General features: G+C 44.4%; 1 protein-coding gene across 1 annotated transcript in view; it reads right to left on the bottom strand.

Annotated features, from left to right (window-relative positions):
* FGFR3 (fibroblast growth factor receptor 3) overlaps positions 1–14,224 on the bottom strand; it is a gene marked incomplete at its 3' end in the record, with an annotated part of 41,095 nt that overhangs the window by 13,856 nt on the left and 13,015 nt on the right. Inside the window, exons 3-6 of the mRNA XM_029961601.1 lie at positions 13,069–13,122; positions 6,881–7,050; positions 2,137–2,260; positions 1,518–1,708 (exon numbers count right to left, since the gene is read on the bottom strand). Coding sequence (XP_029817461.1) covers positions 1,518–1,708; positions 2,137–2,260; positions 6,881–7,050; positions 13,069–13,122 — 539 coding nt within the window. The remainder of the gene's footprint in view (positions 1–1,517; positions 1,709–2,136; positions 2,261–6,880; positions 7,051–13,068; positions 13,123–14,224) is intronic.

Raw genomic sequence — 14,224 nt, 5'->3', positions numbered from 1 at the left:
ATTAATACAATTCAAAGCATTCCTGATTAACCAGAAGTAGTAAATAGACGTGTGCTGGTCCTATTCAGCAAAAAACATAAAACCAAACAAAACTCGTGCTTTCAAACGCCTGCCTGTGCTCCCCTTCGAGGAATGCGGAGCCTTTGCCGTTCACAGAAGAGAAGGTATTTGGCAATTCTAATTACCTAGCCACCCCGGTGCCGCTCCAGCTTAATTTTAAAACACTATTTAATACGGACTATTTATATGTTCTTTGCCACAGCAAAATGGGAGCTTGTGCTTGTGACACAAGGCACTGTTCGCAGCGGCTCTGCAAACTTCCAAAAGGTAGCACTTTTTATCCCACGGGGAGACCACACACAGAGCTCGGAGACTATACGAGATGGCATGTGACACAACCAGCTATTCAGAGCTTGGTACTGGGCTGTGAAACCAGGGGGAAATTCAAATATGCATAATTCAAACACATTTGGAGAGATGGCGAGAAATAAAAAGTTTTATCAACTTGTGAGAAGCACATGTTGCCAGTCCTGAAGAACTGTCTCCAACCATTTCTTCCAACCAATCTGTTATTTCAATCTGTGTAATTATTTCCAGGGTCTCTGGCTTTTATTATCATGTATCTGGCTGAGTTACAGTTTTGTAGATACTGTCTGATAAGTGTTTGTTTTTTTTTTTAAACTTCATACAAAGAGAAGAAGGGTGTGTGCAGCAGGATGAGCATGGGGAATGTCCACACACAGGACAACCTCAGCTTGAAGCTGCAGAGATAAAATCTGCATTCAGCATGAACCTCAGAGTCAGAAAAACTCCATTTTGCCCTATATTTTTTAACAAACACCAACACATGATGTCCTTAATTATTTAAAAAGAAAACGGATTTTTGAGGTCTCATGTCTTTTCAACTCTCTATTCCCTACTTCTTATATTTATATTGGTTGAGGAGAACCAGACCCTCTGGCTTTGTTCTAGCTGTAATCTGCAAGTTCCCTTTCAAGAAAGCATTTCAGTAAAGTCTTACTATGTGAGTTTTTATTCAATTAAAAAAAAAAAGTTTTCCTGAGCACGGATAAGAGCAACGTTCACAAATGTTAGTGGGTGGACCAAGACTATCTTGGCTCTCAGGTGCTGGTTGTTCAGCATTATTTAGTATGTGCATGTTGCAGTACGTTTATTTGGAAAAGGAAGAATGTGTTTTAGTTGGGAGACTTTTATTTTAACAAGCCCTGAAAATACCTCTATTGAAGCTGTAAAAAAAGGTTATTTTTACAATTTTAGGTCAAGTGCAATCTGACAGCTCCTTTATTATGCTGCATTTCTCACAATTACCTCAGCTCTTTCAACTACTTTGCTTATCTCTGCCACTACAGTAGTAGTGTTATCTCTGGCAAACAGAAGAGTTTGGAACATTGATTTTAGGACACTTTTGCTGTATTCCCTCCAAAATGCAGAGTGTTCCACGGTGCAGACTTACAGAAGGACTGCCCTGAGGGCGAGAAGAAGGAGCATGTACCAACCTTCAGCACCGTGACATATGGGGTCCCATCGGGTCCATACTTGCTGCCATTGACTTCCACGTGTTTCAGCCACTGGATATGAGGCTGGGCATCACTGTAGACCTTGCAGTGAAACTCCACATTGCTCCCTACCACCACGGTCTGGTTGGCAGGGAGCCCTGCTTGCAGGATGGGTCGGTGGGGTGACCTTTCTGAAAAACAGAAAAGAGAAGAAATCCTTCTACTTGTCCTTCTTCCAGCCAGTATTCTCCTCTGAAACCTCTATCTGCTGGCTTTTCAGCAGAAAGGGTGCAAAAAAGTTTTGTCCCCCACAGGTGTCCTGACCACCACCCTACCCAGTGCTTCTCAAGCCAAACAGAGAAGAACCACCAGGGAACAGAAGAGGCACTTCAGCCCTGCCATTCCTTTTCTGGCCCCTCTGTAGACTGGCTAAGTAATTTACTGATCACAGTTCTGAGCCTGAATTATTGGCCAAAAAGAAGTTTGTTGTTGCTTTTAGAAGACACATGATCCAGCACCTTGGGAAAGAAACTAAGCTCCTGCTTCTCATACCCTATCGTGAAGCTATTCGACACCACCACCACAGATCAGCTGTAGAGAGAAAACAGTGAAATCTCACCTAATACATCAAGCTGGTACGTGTGCCTAATGCTTCCATATTTGTTCTCCACAACACAGGTGTAATTCCCTCGATCTGACGGCACAACACTCTCCATCACCAGGCTCCACTGCTGGTGTCGCAACTAGAAAAAAACAAACCATCAAGTTCGTGGTCAAGCACCCTCATCATCAGACCATTCAAACCAGTGAACAATCAGTGGGCTCCTACATACTTGGCCAGCATGAATGGACTCCAGAGTAGGCCTGAACATCACAAGGACCCATTACAAGGGTCATTAAAGTCTGAGAAAAGGCATTAAGACCAATGTAAAAATGATGCAACAGAAGGTAACACACTGAGATTTCAATGGGGACTTCTACGTGCTTCCACAATAACCACAATAATGAAACCAGCTGACAGCTGAACATGGCACCTCTCATTAGAATAATGACTTCAGAAGGTATCAGGTAAGATAACTCCAATCTGCTGGTCCCCTCTGCCACTCTGGTCCAGAGGCTCTGTCAGCTCAAAACATTGTACTCTCAGTGTAGACCTTTACCAACTGCTACATATAATCCATAAGAAGACTATAAACAATAAAATCATACTTCTCACCCCACTTATAATATATTTTAAAATGTGTGTGTTATAGAGGCAACAGGTCACTGCATCTGTCTGAACAGAAATGGATGTCTATAACCGAGTCAGTCCCCTAAATTCCCTATAAGAAACAGGAGAAAACATGTCCAGCCTCAAGTCTGGTCCCTAGGATGCTTGGTCAGCCCTTCTATTTTGGCACAGAGTTCTATACTAGCTGGTTTTCTGGATGTGGCTCATGTTAAGAAGGGTTGTTCAGTAGCAGAAGGGAAAGCACAACCCATGTCTCCACCTTGACCTGCTGCCCTGTGATCTCAGCTAGAATGTTTGTCTCTAATGACTACGAAGGAAATAACGGATACGGAAAGCAAATCTTGAATTAATACAGAAAGCAACCAACAGTAACAAAGATGACTTCAGGGGGCATAGTGTATGAAAGCTCTCCAAATCTCTGGATATTAATTTGATGCCTTCTGCCGCCCAAAGCAGAACATTTAACTTTATTAAATGTTTTGAAGGTGACCCCAAGGACACAGAAGCAGGAGATTACAATAGCACTGTGCTATAGTATGTCAAGGGCTGATGGAAAAAACAAGGGTGTAATTGCTCCTGGAGGTTTCTTGCTGCAGCAGGTGAACTCAAATATGAAGTCATTTAACCTCTTGTGCTACACATAAATTGCATCCACATGCTTCCCTTTAAAGGGCCAAGTTGCAATCAAAGCCAGAATTCTGCAAAGAGAAGGTTTAAAATCATAGGACTAGACAGCTTAAGTTGCAAGATGCGCAAGCAAAAGTCATTTTAAGAAAGCTCTGTAGATCTCTGCATCCCTGAAAACAGCACTGCTGAGCACCCCACTTTTCAGAGACCACTGAATATAGCATTTCCTTTCATTTCAGGCTATATGTAACAGGAGGCTGGGGCTAAACAGTCTGTACACACATCTCAGCTGTGGCAGATCTCTGGTCAGGTCTGACTGCACCTCTGCCCACCCAGGGCAGCACAAATGGAAGAGCTCAGCGCAGAACCAACATTACACCTTTTGTAGAGCAACATCCCATTTGCTGCATCTCTGTAACTGTGTGGTAATTACAGGGTAAGAGAAGCTCTGAGAACAGGGAGCCTGGACCCCAAGTTCACAGCTGAACATACCAGACTGTCTCAGAAGTTTCAATGCAAATTTGTGGCTGTTCAGTGGCTCATTTCCATACTGGCTTGTCTCATAGTTGTGTCTAAAGGCCTCTTTTAATCCACTTTTCAGCATTGCAAAGTGTTTGCATGTTGAACCCCTAGGAGCTACTTCAAGGAAATGGGGCTCCAGACACATGGATGACTCCCTAGTCGGACCTGTATTATAAAATCAGGTCCAAATTAGTTGTTTTACTAAGGATGAACTTATATGACACTTTCAAAGAACTTCCTCGGGTTTGTGATGGGAACTTTGGACTCCGAACAGAGAGAAGAATCTGGGGGCACAGACTTACAGGGTAGAACTTGTTTGAAAACCCTTTGAGAAGCAACAAATTTGTTTTTTTAAGGTTGAGACTGACAGATTTAAAGGATAATAAAATGGGATGTTCCCAAGTTAGAATAGTCACTGCACTCGAAAGAATACTAGAAACATGAAGTGACTTAGTGTAGGCATTAATCAAGTGGGTGAGATACTGGAAATCCCTCTGGTTTATTTGGTGTTGTCATTCTTGGCTCCTTGTGAAACAAACATTTGCAGACACACTTGGAACCTTGTGTTTGCCAGACTGGTATGCAAGTCAGTGCAATGGTCTGGGGAAGGGATAATCCTCCATCTCCCCTCCCCCTCAATCTTCCCTTCTAGGGTCATTTAACACACACAGGCTTATGATATTAGAGATTCCAACAAGGATTTAACCATTAATGCTCTTTGGGAAATTTCATATGATAAGTCATATGAATTTCTTTACCAGTTAAGGATGAACTGTAACAAAACTAGGTTAGCCTGCCCTTCATGTTTTCAACACTCAGCCTTCTCTCTTGCAGGCTTTACGCCCAGCAGTCACACAGGGTCTAAATGCCATGTGCAAGCATCAGATGTGGAAGAGTGGTCAGCTTTCATTTGCTGACAACAGACTTCTCACAATCAACATTTAAACTCTTCCATGGACTGAAAACAAATGAGAACATTCCCAGCTCAGGGATTTCTGGGTTAAGACCAGACCTCGAGATGAAGTAAGCCAACCAAACTCTGCCAGATCTGGATCTTGCCCATTCTTTTCAAGCTGCCTAATCCTGTTATGAAGTTAAGTTGTAACAGGGAATTTAAATCTTAAATACATGAGATACCGAGCAGGTTTTCAATCTCCTTTTCTGGTTCAAATCTCAGCTGATACCTATCAGTATATTTATACTGGATGAGATTTATACTAGACTACTTACACCTAACTGTGGCCCATGAGCAAAAGCAAGCAAATAAAGGAAGGAAAATTACAGAGAGAGAGAGATGTCTTTATATCAAGAATGGGACAAAGAACTACACCTAGACAGATAGAGAGCTTAAACCAATCTTCCTGTAATTGGCCTGACATTGCCTTCAAAAGCTCTTTTAAGCATTGGCTTGTTGCTGGAAGGTGTCCCTAGAGACACAAAGTACAGCGATGCCAAAGACTCACTACCATGTTGCAGAGGATTAAACGTGTCAATTTAAACTCAAAGATAGATTAAAACTCCTGGAAAGTGGGTAGGGGAATTGCTTTCAGCTTTAGATTTTATTCTGCAAGCATAATTTAGTGCAGCTGATGTCACATAGTTTAGTGAGAAGCCGTTGGAGCGGCGCACGCAAGCCTGAAAACACTTCATGATGATCCTTACAGCCTGCAATTAGTAAAAGATGCTTGTGCTTTGTGAATGTCATCTGCCGAAAAGCAGTTTACCCACAGGAGCTGACTCCCCACTTCTTTTTCCTCCATAACTTTTCAGAAGATCCAAACCTGAGCATGCGCTCAGCCTCATCCCGGTTGGAGTAGGGACAGGACTGAGAAGGGAGCTTCAAAGCCTTCACTGAAGCAATCACAAAAGGCTCTTTCAGGAACAGGTCTGAGCTAACAGGAAAGAAACAGCCCAAAACTGTGGGGAGGGAGGGCTTTTTTGAATCCTTCTCTGGTTTCTGGAGCACGGCACGCTTTGCGTGCCTGGTGCCCCTTCAAAACACTACGGATGTGGCAGGCATCAGCACATAGCTATTCCAAGTACTGATGAAAGTGCTTTCCTACAAGTCACCTTCTCTCCTGAGCGGCAGCCCAGGGATATGTCAGGGCTGGTACAGTGCAAACAAAAATTCTTGCTTAGGAGTCCCTCCTGCTATGATGATTTTGTTATAATCAGCTACTGCCAGTTTTGTTCTCCCCAAATAAAACAAAAAAAGAGTAAAATAGTCTTACTGTCACCTTAAGTAATAACAACAACAACAAAATCAGAGAAAAGCTGATTTTCCTTTTAAAATCCTGCCATAATTCATCATATACAGTAGCACAGAAACTTATGGCTAATTAAATAGTTCGACTGCATTAAGGTTTAGTGTCCCTGAGCTCCATCTATAAACATGAGCCAGAGTATTTTCCAGAACACCTCATGGTAGAAAGGCAGGAGGGAGCAGCCAAGGAGCAGATGCTATTACTCTGGCTACAAGGGAATCCAACACTTGACCAAGGGTCAGTGATTTATACCACAAAAATGTTAATGACTACCAGCATGAGTGTCCAGCTCTTTGGTGAGGTCCTTCCTATACCTTCAGAGGATACTGAATAGCTTTTCCTTGAAAGCTGGGAGTAGCTACAGCTTGGTCTAACACATCTCAATGCACTGGGCTGATCTCCAGAAATTAGGACAGAAGTTTCTGCTCTTGCATTTTTATCATTGTTCACAATGCAACCATATACCCAGCCCCATTTCTACCTACTCCCTGAATGACCACTATAGACAAACTCAGAAGGAATTAGCCTTCAATCTCAAAGGACAGCAGTCCTTTTTAAAACTCTGGTGTCAAGCAATTCCTAAGGGTGCAGAAACCACCCTTGTTTCTACACAGTCAGGACAGTGCTCTTACACCCACCAACGTTAATCGCTGCGAAATACAATTTTATAGTTGGTAGAAAACTACTAACAAAAACTGAGATCCAAACCAAGTCCTTACCTTAATGCCCCCAATCCTATGCTCCCCTTTGAACTCTTTGCCGTTTTTCAGCCAGTAGATGGAAGGAGTTGGGTTTCCACCCGCTGGGCATCGGAAGCGAACGGTGTTGGCGGCGGGAACTGCCAGCAGCTTCTTCTCCATCTTATCTGGCCGGGTCCAGAAGGGGACACCTGAGAAAGGAAAAACCAAGTTGAACAGGCCCCTTTCTGCCACAGAGGATATCAGCTGGTGAGCAGATGCATTTGAGGAGGATTTGGCATGTGTGGAGTGACAGTTAAATTGCTACCTGCTGCAGTCAAGATAAATGACACAGAAACGCTTTCCAGCTAAATGACTCTCATAGACGTAGACAGGGTGTTTGCATTTTGGCTTTGTGATGAAAGGTTCATGACCAGGTTCTTGTCTTGGTAATGCCAGTATAAATCTAAAGTGGCTGCTTTTAAATCAACAAGTAGAGTTATCCCAGATCAGGATGAGAACCTGGCTTCAGCATGTAAAAAGATACAGACAATAGTAGCCAAGAAGCATAAACAGCAGAAAGATGTTAGAACTGTAAAAGAATGCTGATGGGCCAGCAAGGGAGCAGAGAAAAAGTGTGAGCTGAGTGCACTGGAAAATGTTCCTCCTCAGTGAGTACAAACGTAGTGTAGCCTCCTTAAGGGAAGGAAAGAAAAAAACGCGCCAGCGCCAAACTGGTTTATCATGTTTATGTTCTGTAAGTACGAGTGATTTTAGTTTTAAAGATTCATGTTACCTTTGAACAGGGATAAGTTTTAAAACACCAGTGTTAGCATGAGATACCTTTTATAATCTGCCTCAAGTACAGCTACGTTCCTTGGCTGTGTTACAAACATTACATATTAACTCCAAATTAAGGCAGCAGCAGCAGCAAACTCATTATACTTAAAAGAAAGAAAAAGTTTTTTAAAAAAGCCTCCTGAGCTTTCATTTCTGCTAAAGGAAACACTGCAGAGCTGTACATACTGTGTTTCTCCTGCCACACTGGGGCCACATCTAGCCCCCCAGGTCTGTGCTCCACGCTGAGGCCAAAGGGAGATGGGGGCAATGTGTTTGGCAGTGGGGGGGCAGTGTTTGGGCTATAAAGGAGGCAAAAAGGAGGCCAAGGAGGGTAAATGGCATCTCCTCCAGATGTGCAGGAAGTGCTCAGACATGGAGCACCCAAACCCACCAGTTGCAGAGACTTGTGTGCTTCTGGCCAAGACAAACTGAAGGTGCTGGCCCTTCAAGAATTGTCTTGGAGAACACAATGGCTGCCAAGGCTGTTGGGAAAGCATCACTGCTGGTCTCTCCTGCAGCAGTGACGATGCTCAGGATCATCACCATCCAGCATCACAGCCCCATCTCAGCGCTACTCTGAAGCCTCTGTAATCCCCTTCCCCTTAATGACAACTGTGTACAAAGTTGTACCTCTTGCTGAATGCCTTTGAGATGCACAGGAGCTCTCTCCTTTCTCCAGCACTCCCCAGGTGCACTTAGCCCTAATGCATCTGGCTCCATGACACACATTTTGTTGCAATTCCAGGTAAGTCAGTGATGACTTGGTTTAAGTCCCCAGTGTCCCCCACACAGGCTCCCTGCTGCATTCCAGCTCCAGGGATATTGCAGGCAAGGTCATAAAGCTCAGCCAGGGCAATCTGTGCACCCACCTATTTTTAGCACCTACTAACACTCTCCTCGTGGTCCTCTGTCCTTGCAAAGCCCACCTGACCATGATGATCTGGATGTCAGGAGCTACATCCAGAAGGCCCTCCATTTGCTAGAGACATCGCTCTCATGGTTTATCTGCTTTCACACCTCTGCAACTGGATGTAGGTACCTCAGTAACGCTGTCCCAGGGAGGGAAATCCAGTACTGAGGGTTTGCATCTGCCCTCAGCCTCCCTTGCACAATGCTCTGTGATGCCTATCAGAGTCAGCCCCATGTATCAGAGGGATCTGTGCTCACCCATCCCGCGTACGCGCCTCATTTTTTAAACAACGAAACTGCTTAAGGGCCCTTTTCTTGCCAGGATGGCACCGGATATGGCAGGGGAACGGCTGGCACAGGCAGCAACAAAAGGAGGAATCCCCGCAATTCCCATGCTCCTGCAAAATCCCAGCTAAAAACTTCGCTCTGAACACATGACACATCCAGGGGGGGCCTCAAATACTACGTGAAAATGTGGGCTAAACTGGGACATCAGGTAGACATCTACCATTCCAAATGGTAGAACTGAACAAAAATGGGGAATATCCTCAAAAAATGTTAGAAGAGTGTGTGCAATCCCTGAAGAAAGAGCAGGTCTTGATGGTAAAATGCTTTTGCTATCAGATGAACTGGAAAGGGCAGAAACCAAGCAAAGGCTGGGCAAAACCCCAGGCAGCAGCAGGGGAGTAAATGTGGAGGAGGACACTTGGGGTGGTGTTGTGAAGGCTGAAGAGGAGGGAGCTCCAGAAACCACGTTGGGAGATGTCTGGTCTCTGGTTTCTGAAGCATGGGCTGTTTTCTGTCCGAACGCTTCCTTTTGGAGATGCACCCCGATTTCCTGGGGACTTCACAGGGCTACAGGGGAGAGTTATGGGAAAGGCCAGGCACAGATGGAAAAGTCCCCCTTTGCTACCACTAAGGAGGGCAGACAAATAACCTGCTGTTTGTTGTCTGATTAACATATCTGCCTACAATAAATTCCATTTTATGGTGCCCGTGACACTCACTGGGCACTGGGGTGTAACTGGATCGCATGGTCACCCTGCCAGGACCAGGGGCCTCCTTGTGCTGTGCTTTTTGGGATCCTTACCCTTTCCACACCAGCTGTGTGTGCTGCAGGGTGATGTTTTACCCCATTTTCTCACTCAAAAGATGAGTTTGAATCCCACAGGAGACCCATCAACTCACTGGCTGCAAATGCTGTCGCTGAAGCCAAGGGAGATTTTGCTATCAGACATCAGAGACAAGCAAGAAGGAGCCCAGGAAAGTTTCCAGCTGGGGATATTCTCCATATGGAGCAAAGGCAGGACTCGCTCCTGCCTCCTGCAATTAGACACAGCTTCTTCCCTGAGTGCTTTCCCTTCGTTTGGGTGCTCTTCTGTGAGACTCAGGGCTTGCCAGTGTGCCAAGACTCAAACAGGGCACCGCTCTCCAGTCAAACTGGAACTGGAAGAAAGCGTCTACACATTGAAAACAGTGCCTTTGTTCTCACTTGCCGGAGCAGCGAACAAAACATCCCTGCTTTTGGTTTGCTCTGCCCCCTGAGTCCTTTCATTACCACTTTTTAAGGGGCTGAAAATGTTGCTAACTCTTCTTTTCAAGCAAAGCTTGCAAAGCTCCAGAGACTTTTGGGAGCGGGAAAGGAGGAAGGATGAAAGACAGGAAAAATTTCTAGACCTGCTCTCTCTAAATTAATTACCGGCAATGGTTTTGCATGTGCAGGTGTGAAAAAAAAAAAAAGGGACCCACAAACATTATCACAGGCCCTTTCCCATCATCAAACACTAAGCCTGATGGTCCATTTTGTTTGTCAAAGACACCGGCCACCCATCCAACTGGAATGACCAATTAAAAAAAACTGAGAGCGATACTTGGAATAATTAATACAACCGAGCGCTCATTTAGCAATTAGGAGCTGCCACCAAATTCTGTGGCAGGCAGAATCAACCCTAATTGTGTAATTTCCCCAGCTGACGCCTCCTAGGACACAGCCAGATTTAATTGGAGATTATAGGGGCTCTTTGAAGGTGCTGGGGCTGCGCAGTGGGGGCTCCAAACAAACAGATACAGAGGGGTAGGGAGCACTGGGGCAGAAGTGCAGCGTGTGAAAAGGGAGTTTTGTTTTTGTTTCAGGGCCAGGAAAAACAGCTGTAGAGAACAGACGTATTGGAAAGCCTCTTTTTGCAAAGGCGGATCATGGTTTGTGACAAGGTTGCAACAAACAGGCTGATGATTTGAAGGCGCTGAAGTTCCTCCTTATACTTTTCTGCTGCTCATCCCTAAGGGATGCCCTGTTTCTGTACTGCCCTTCAGAGAGGAAGCCTGAAGGACGGTGAGCAGAGCAGGCCACTCCATGTGGAGGGCCTGTCTCCATGCTCTCCAAGACTTTTTTGAACCAAATATTAACTTCTTTTAGGACAAATTTCCTCTCATCCTCTTGCTTTAGTATTTCCAGCTCATCAAAACCCTAAAACTAGTAAGATTGGCTTCAAACTCATGACGCTATGGGAATCAGGTTTCCAAGCTCTCCATTATATGAGGATAAGAAACTCTCTCGAGTAACACAATTAAGACAGAAAAGTAACTTATCATCACAAGGGGCAGGACACAATCATTTTATTCAGTGATGTACTGTATGGCAACATCCAGTGAGCCAGTCCTGGATGAATTAACTACCCCTAAGTACGAAACACTATCAGTTATATAGACTAGATGATCTTTAAGGTCTCTTCCAACCCTGACCATCCTATGTTTCTATGGTATTTTTCTTTTGCATGAAAGTGTCTTTGTTGCCTTTCCTCCTCCAGCTACTGACCGGCTATGTCTGATGGCCATGCAGGGGCTCATACACCCCATTAGTAGGGCACATTTTGCCACAGGAGATGAAGGACCCAGGCCTTTGGGCTCTCCAGAGGAGATGGCACTGGCTACATTGTGACTGCCTGCCTGGGATGGTCCTGCAGCCCCTATTCCTGGCGGGATGTCCCAGCAGTGGTGGTACCAGGGCTAACAGCATGGCTCCCCAGATTCAAGAGATCTGCGAAGGTCAGATGGAGGATCTGATGTCAAAGAAAGCAACATAAAGTACATCCACGTCACAAAATGCCATGAGGTTTCACCACACAGACACGTTAAGCTAACCAACCATTTTTAAAGCAGAAGAGAATCCCACTTTTTACAATGAGACCCTTCAGGAAAGCCAGCCATCAGGTCTAAAAAAAGAGACAGCCCGAAGTCAAGAAGACCCAGAAAACAGGCTATAAATACATGCGGAGAAACGTGTGTTTTCCTTTTCAGTGAAGAAAAACGTCTTTCTGTACCATAAACCAGCTGATGTTTTGTGATACCTGTTGCTAAGAGATCGAGTTCTCTACAAACCACATAAAAAAAAATGTACTGAACGATTAGTTGTGCTCATCAGAAGCTGCTCTGCAGCAGGAACAAATCCTGACCAAACCAGACCTTCCCTCTGCCTATACCATGTTTCAAGCAGGCACCAGGAGCCCTGAGCAGCTCTGCAAAGGTGCTTGTCACCTCCTAGGGTCCGGTCCTTAATTAGAAGCTATCAGAAAACCACTAACTGCTGCTGATGGGTCTCCTGGCACTGTAACTTACCATTACTGCCCACATACTGTATGACAGCGCTATGAACTTATTACGTTTGAAAGAGTCCTGCATGTCCAACACTATGGGCAGGAGAGATTTTCCAGTCGTGTTGAACTTCTGCCAGTGTACGTAGCTGATTAGGAGTTCAAATACAAGACATTTATTTATTAAAAACACATACACCCAGGCAGCTCACTTTGCAGAAATACAAAGAGCAGAATAAAACGCAACGCTAATGCCTCTGAAGCATGTAATGATCCTGATTAATGCTACTGCACTTAAAGAAACCAGCACTAGGACTGAAAGAGATTCAGAGTAAAAGCACTGAGAGGCTCTGTCCTGGGACTCCTTTCTCCACATGAGAAAAAAGAAAAAGCCAGTAAATCCAAAGGGGTTGCTCTCACTTACGGCATCAGTAAATTTGGCCCTTGGTTAGTGTAAATTTTATGCTCTGATTCCAGCCAAGATGCTGGTAAGGACCAGAATCGGAACAGTTAAAAGTAAAGCAGTCCAAGGTTTGAAATGGTACAACACTCGTGTAATGTCAGTGTAGTAAAAAAAAAATAAATATGGTAAATGGGTTCGTCTGGATTTGCATGCAAGGAGGATTTATAACTACTCATCAATTCAGATTTGCAGCACTGAGTCTCCAAAATACACAACTGCTGCTGCAGGATTCCACAGCAGCTATACCACTCTGGCAGCTATTTCTAAATTTTTAGATAAACATCATCATGGTACCACCCTAAGGTCACTGACTTCAACACAAAGAACGAGCTGCTGTCCATCCACATGAACATCCAGATGAGCTGCACCACTTGGGAGCCACATCCCCTTGAAAGAAAAGGCCTCTGTACCCCAGAAAAACAAATTACCTGTATCTTCTGACTCATCGTCGTCATCTTCATCATCACCCGACGAAGGAGAATCTGGGAGAACACAGAAAAAGAAGTGAAGCAGAAAGAGGATGGTATGTGGGGACATCATGCTGGATGAGGCTGTTGGTGTCATGGTGGGTTCCAGCAAGGGAGGACAATCAACCGATGGGTCACCCTTCCCTGCAGCTCCACCAGCCTATCCCTCTGATGCTGCTGGGCCAGGGACAACTAGCCAGGAGCTTTCTGAACTGGGAGAGAGGTGTCATGAGTTTGCCAGTGCTCTGCAACCAGAAACTGGGGTCCCATGCCAAATACTTCTTCCTGTGTGAAATGCTCTTTTCCTAATAAATACAAAAGATATTCCAAAATGGAAAGTTTCTTTTCGCAGAACAAGCTGTCTGACTGCTTTTTTTTTTCCCCCTCTAGCATTCGCTCTGAAGACTTTTTATTTGAGCCATGTCTCAGAGCTACAGGTCAGCATTTCTAATTCACTTTCCCTGCATTTTTCTTTTAACTCAATATACCCCTGCCATGTCTCCTTTCATTAACTCCTTGTTCAACCACTAAGAAAGACCAAAGCTTTTGAACTTCTCCATTGACATTTTGATGGCTACTCTGTGAACCAGTTCCCTTGGGTTGTATTCCTCCCACAGAGGCACCTTGAGGCTGTAACTGAATACAGGTTAACAGGTGGGAATTTTCCATCTGTATCTTTCCAAAACATCCTGAACTATTTCTTTTAATGTGGTCTAATACCTCACCTTCTCCAAGCTGTCCACAATAAAGTTTCAGTCCCTCTTCCCTTCACCAAATGACTACTGTAAATGTAAATCCCATTATCAAATAGCAGCTTAGTGTTTGATTTAGTCTACACTATTTAGTACAGTTCAGTACTGCACTCAGTCTTGAAGATTTAACATCACTGACTTTCTATAATCTCCAGGAATTTCTCTTTTAAATAAAGGCAAAATGCTATCAACCCAGCAGCCTTTATATTCTGAGACAGTGGCAAAAGAACTTGGCCTTAAACACTAGAAAACAGGAAACTTTCTGAGTGTTCAACACGTGTCCAGAAATGCAAAGCAGTACTTTAGATCAAGCCAGGCAGAACATCCTTTATTTTGAGATGCACTTGAGTTTTCTGCTGTTCTCC

Source organism: Manacus vitellinus, unplaced genomic scaffold (assembly GCF_001715985.3).
Source record: "Manacus vitellinus isolate BGI_N305 unplaced genomic scaffold, ASM171598v3 scaffold_0_pilon, whole genome shotgun sequence".
NCBI lineage: Eukaryota > Metazoa > Chordata > Aves > Passeriformes > Pipridae > Manacus > Manacus vitellinus.
The sequence above is the reverse complement of the archived record's forward strand: the minus strand, read 5'-3'. Positions and strand labels throughout refer to the sequence as shown.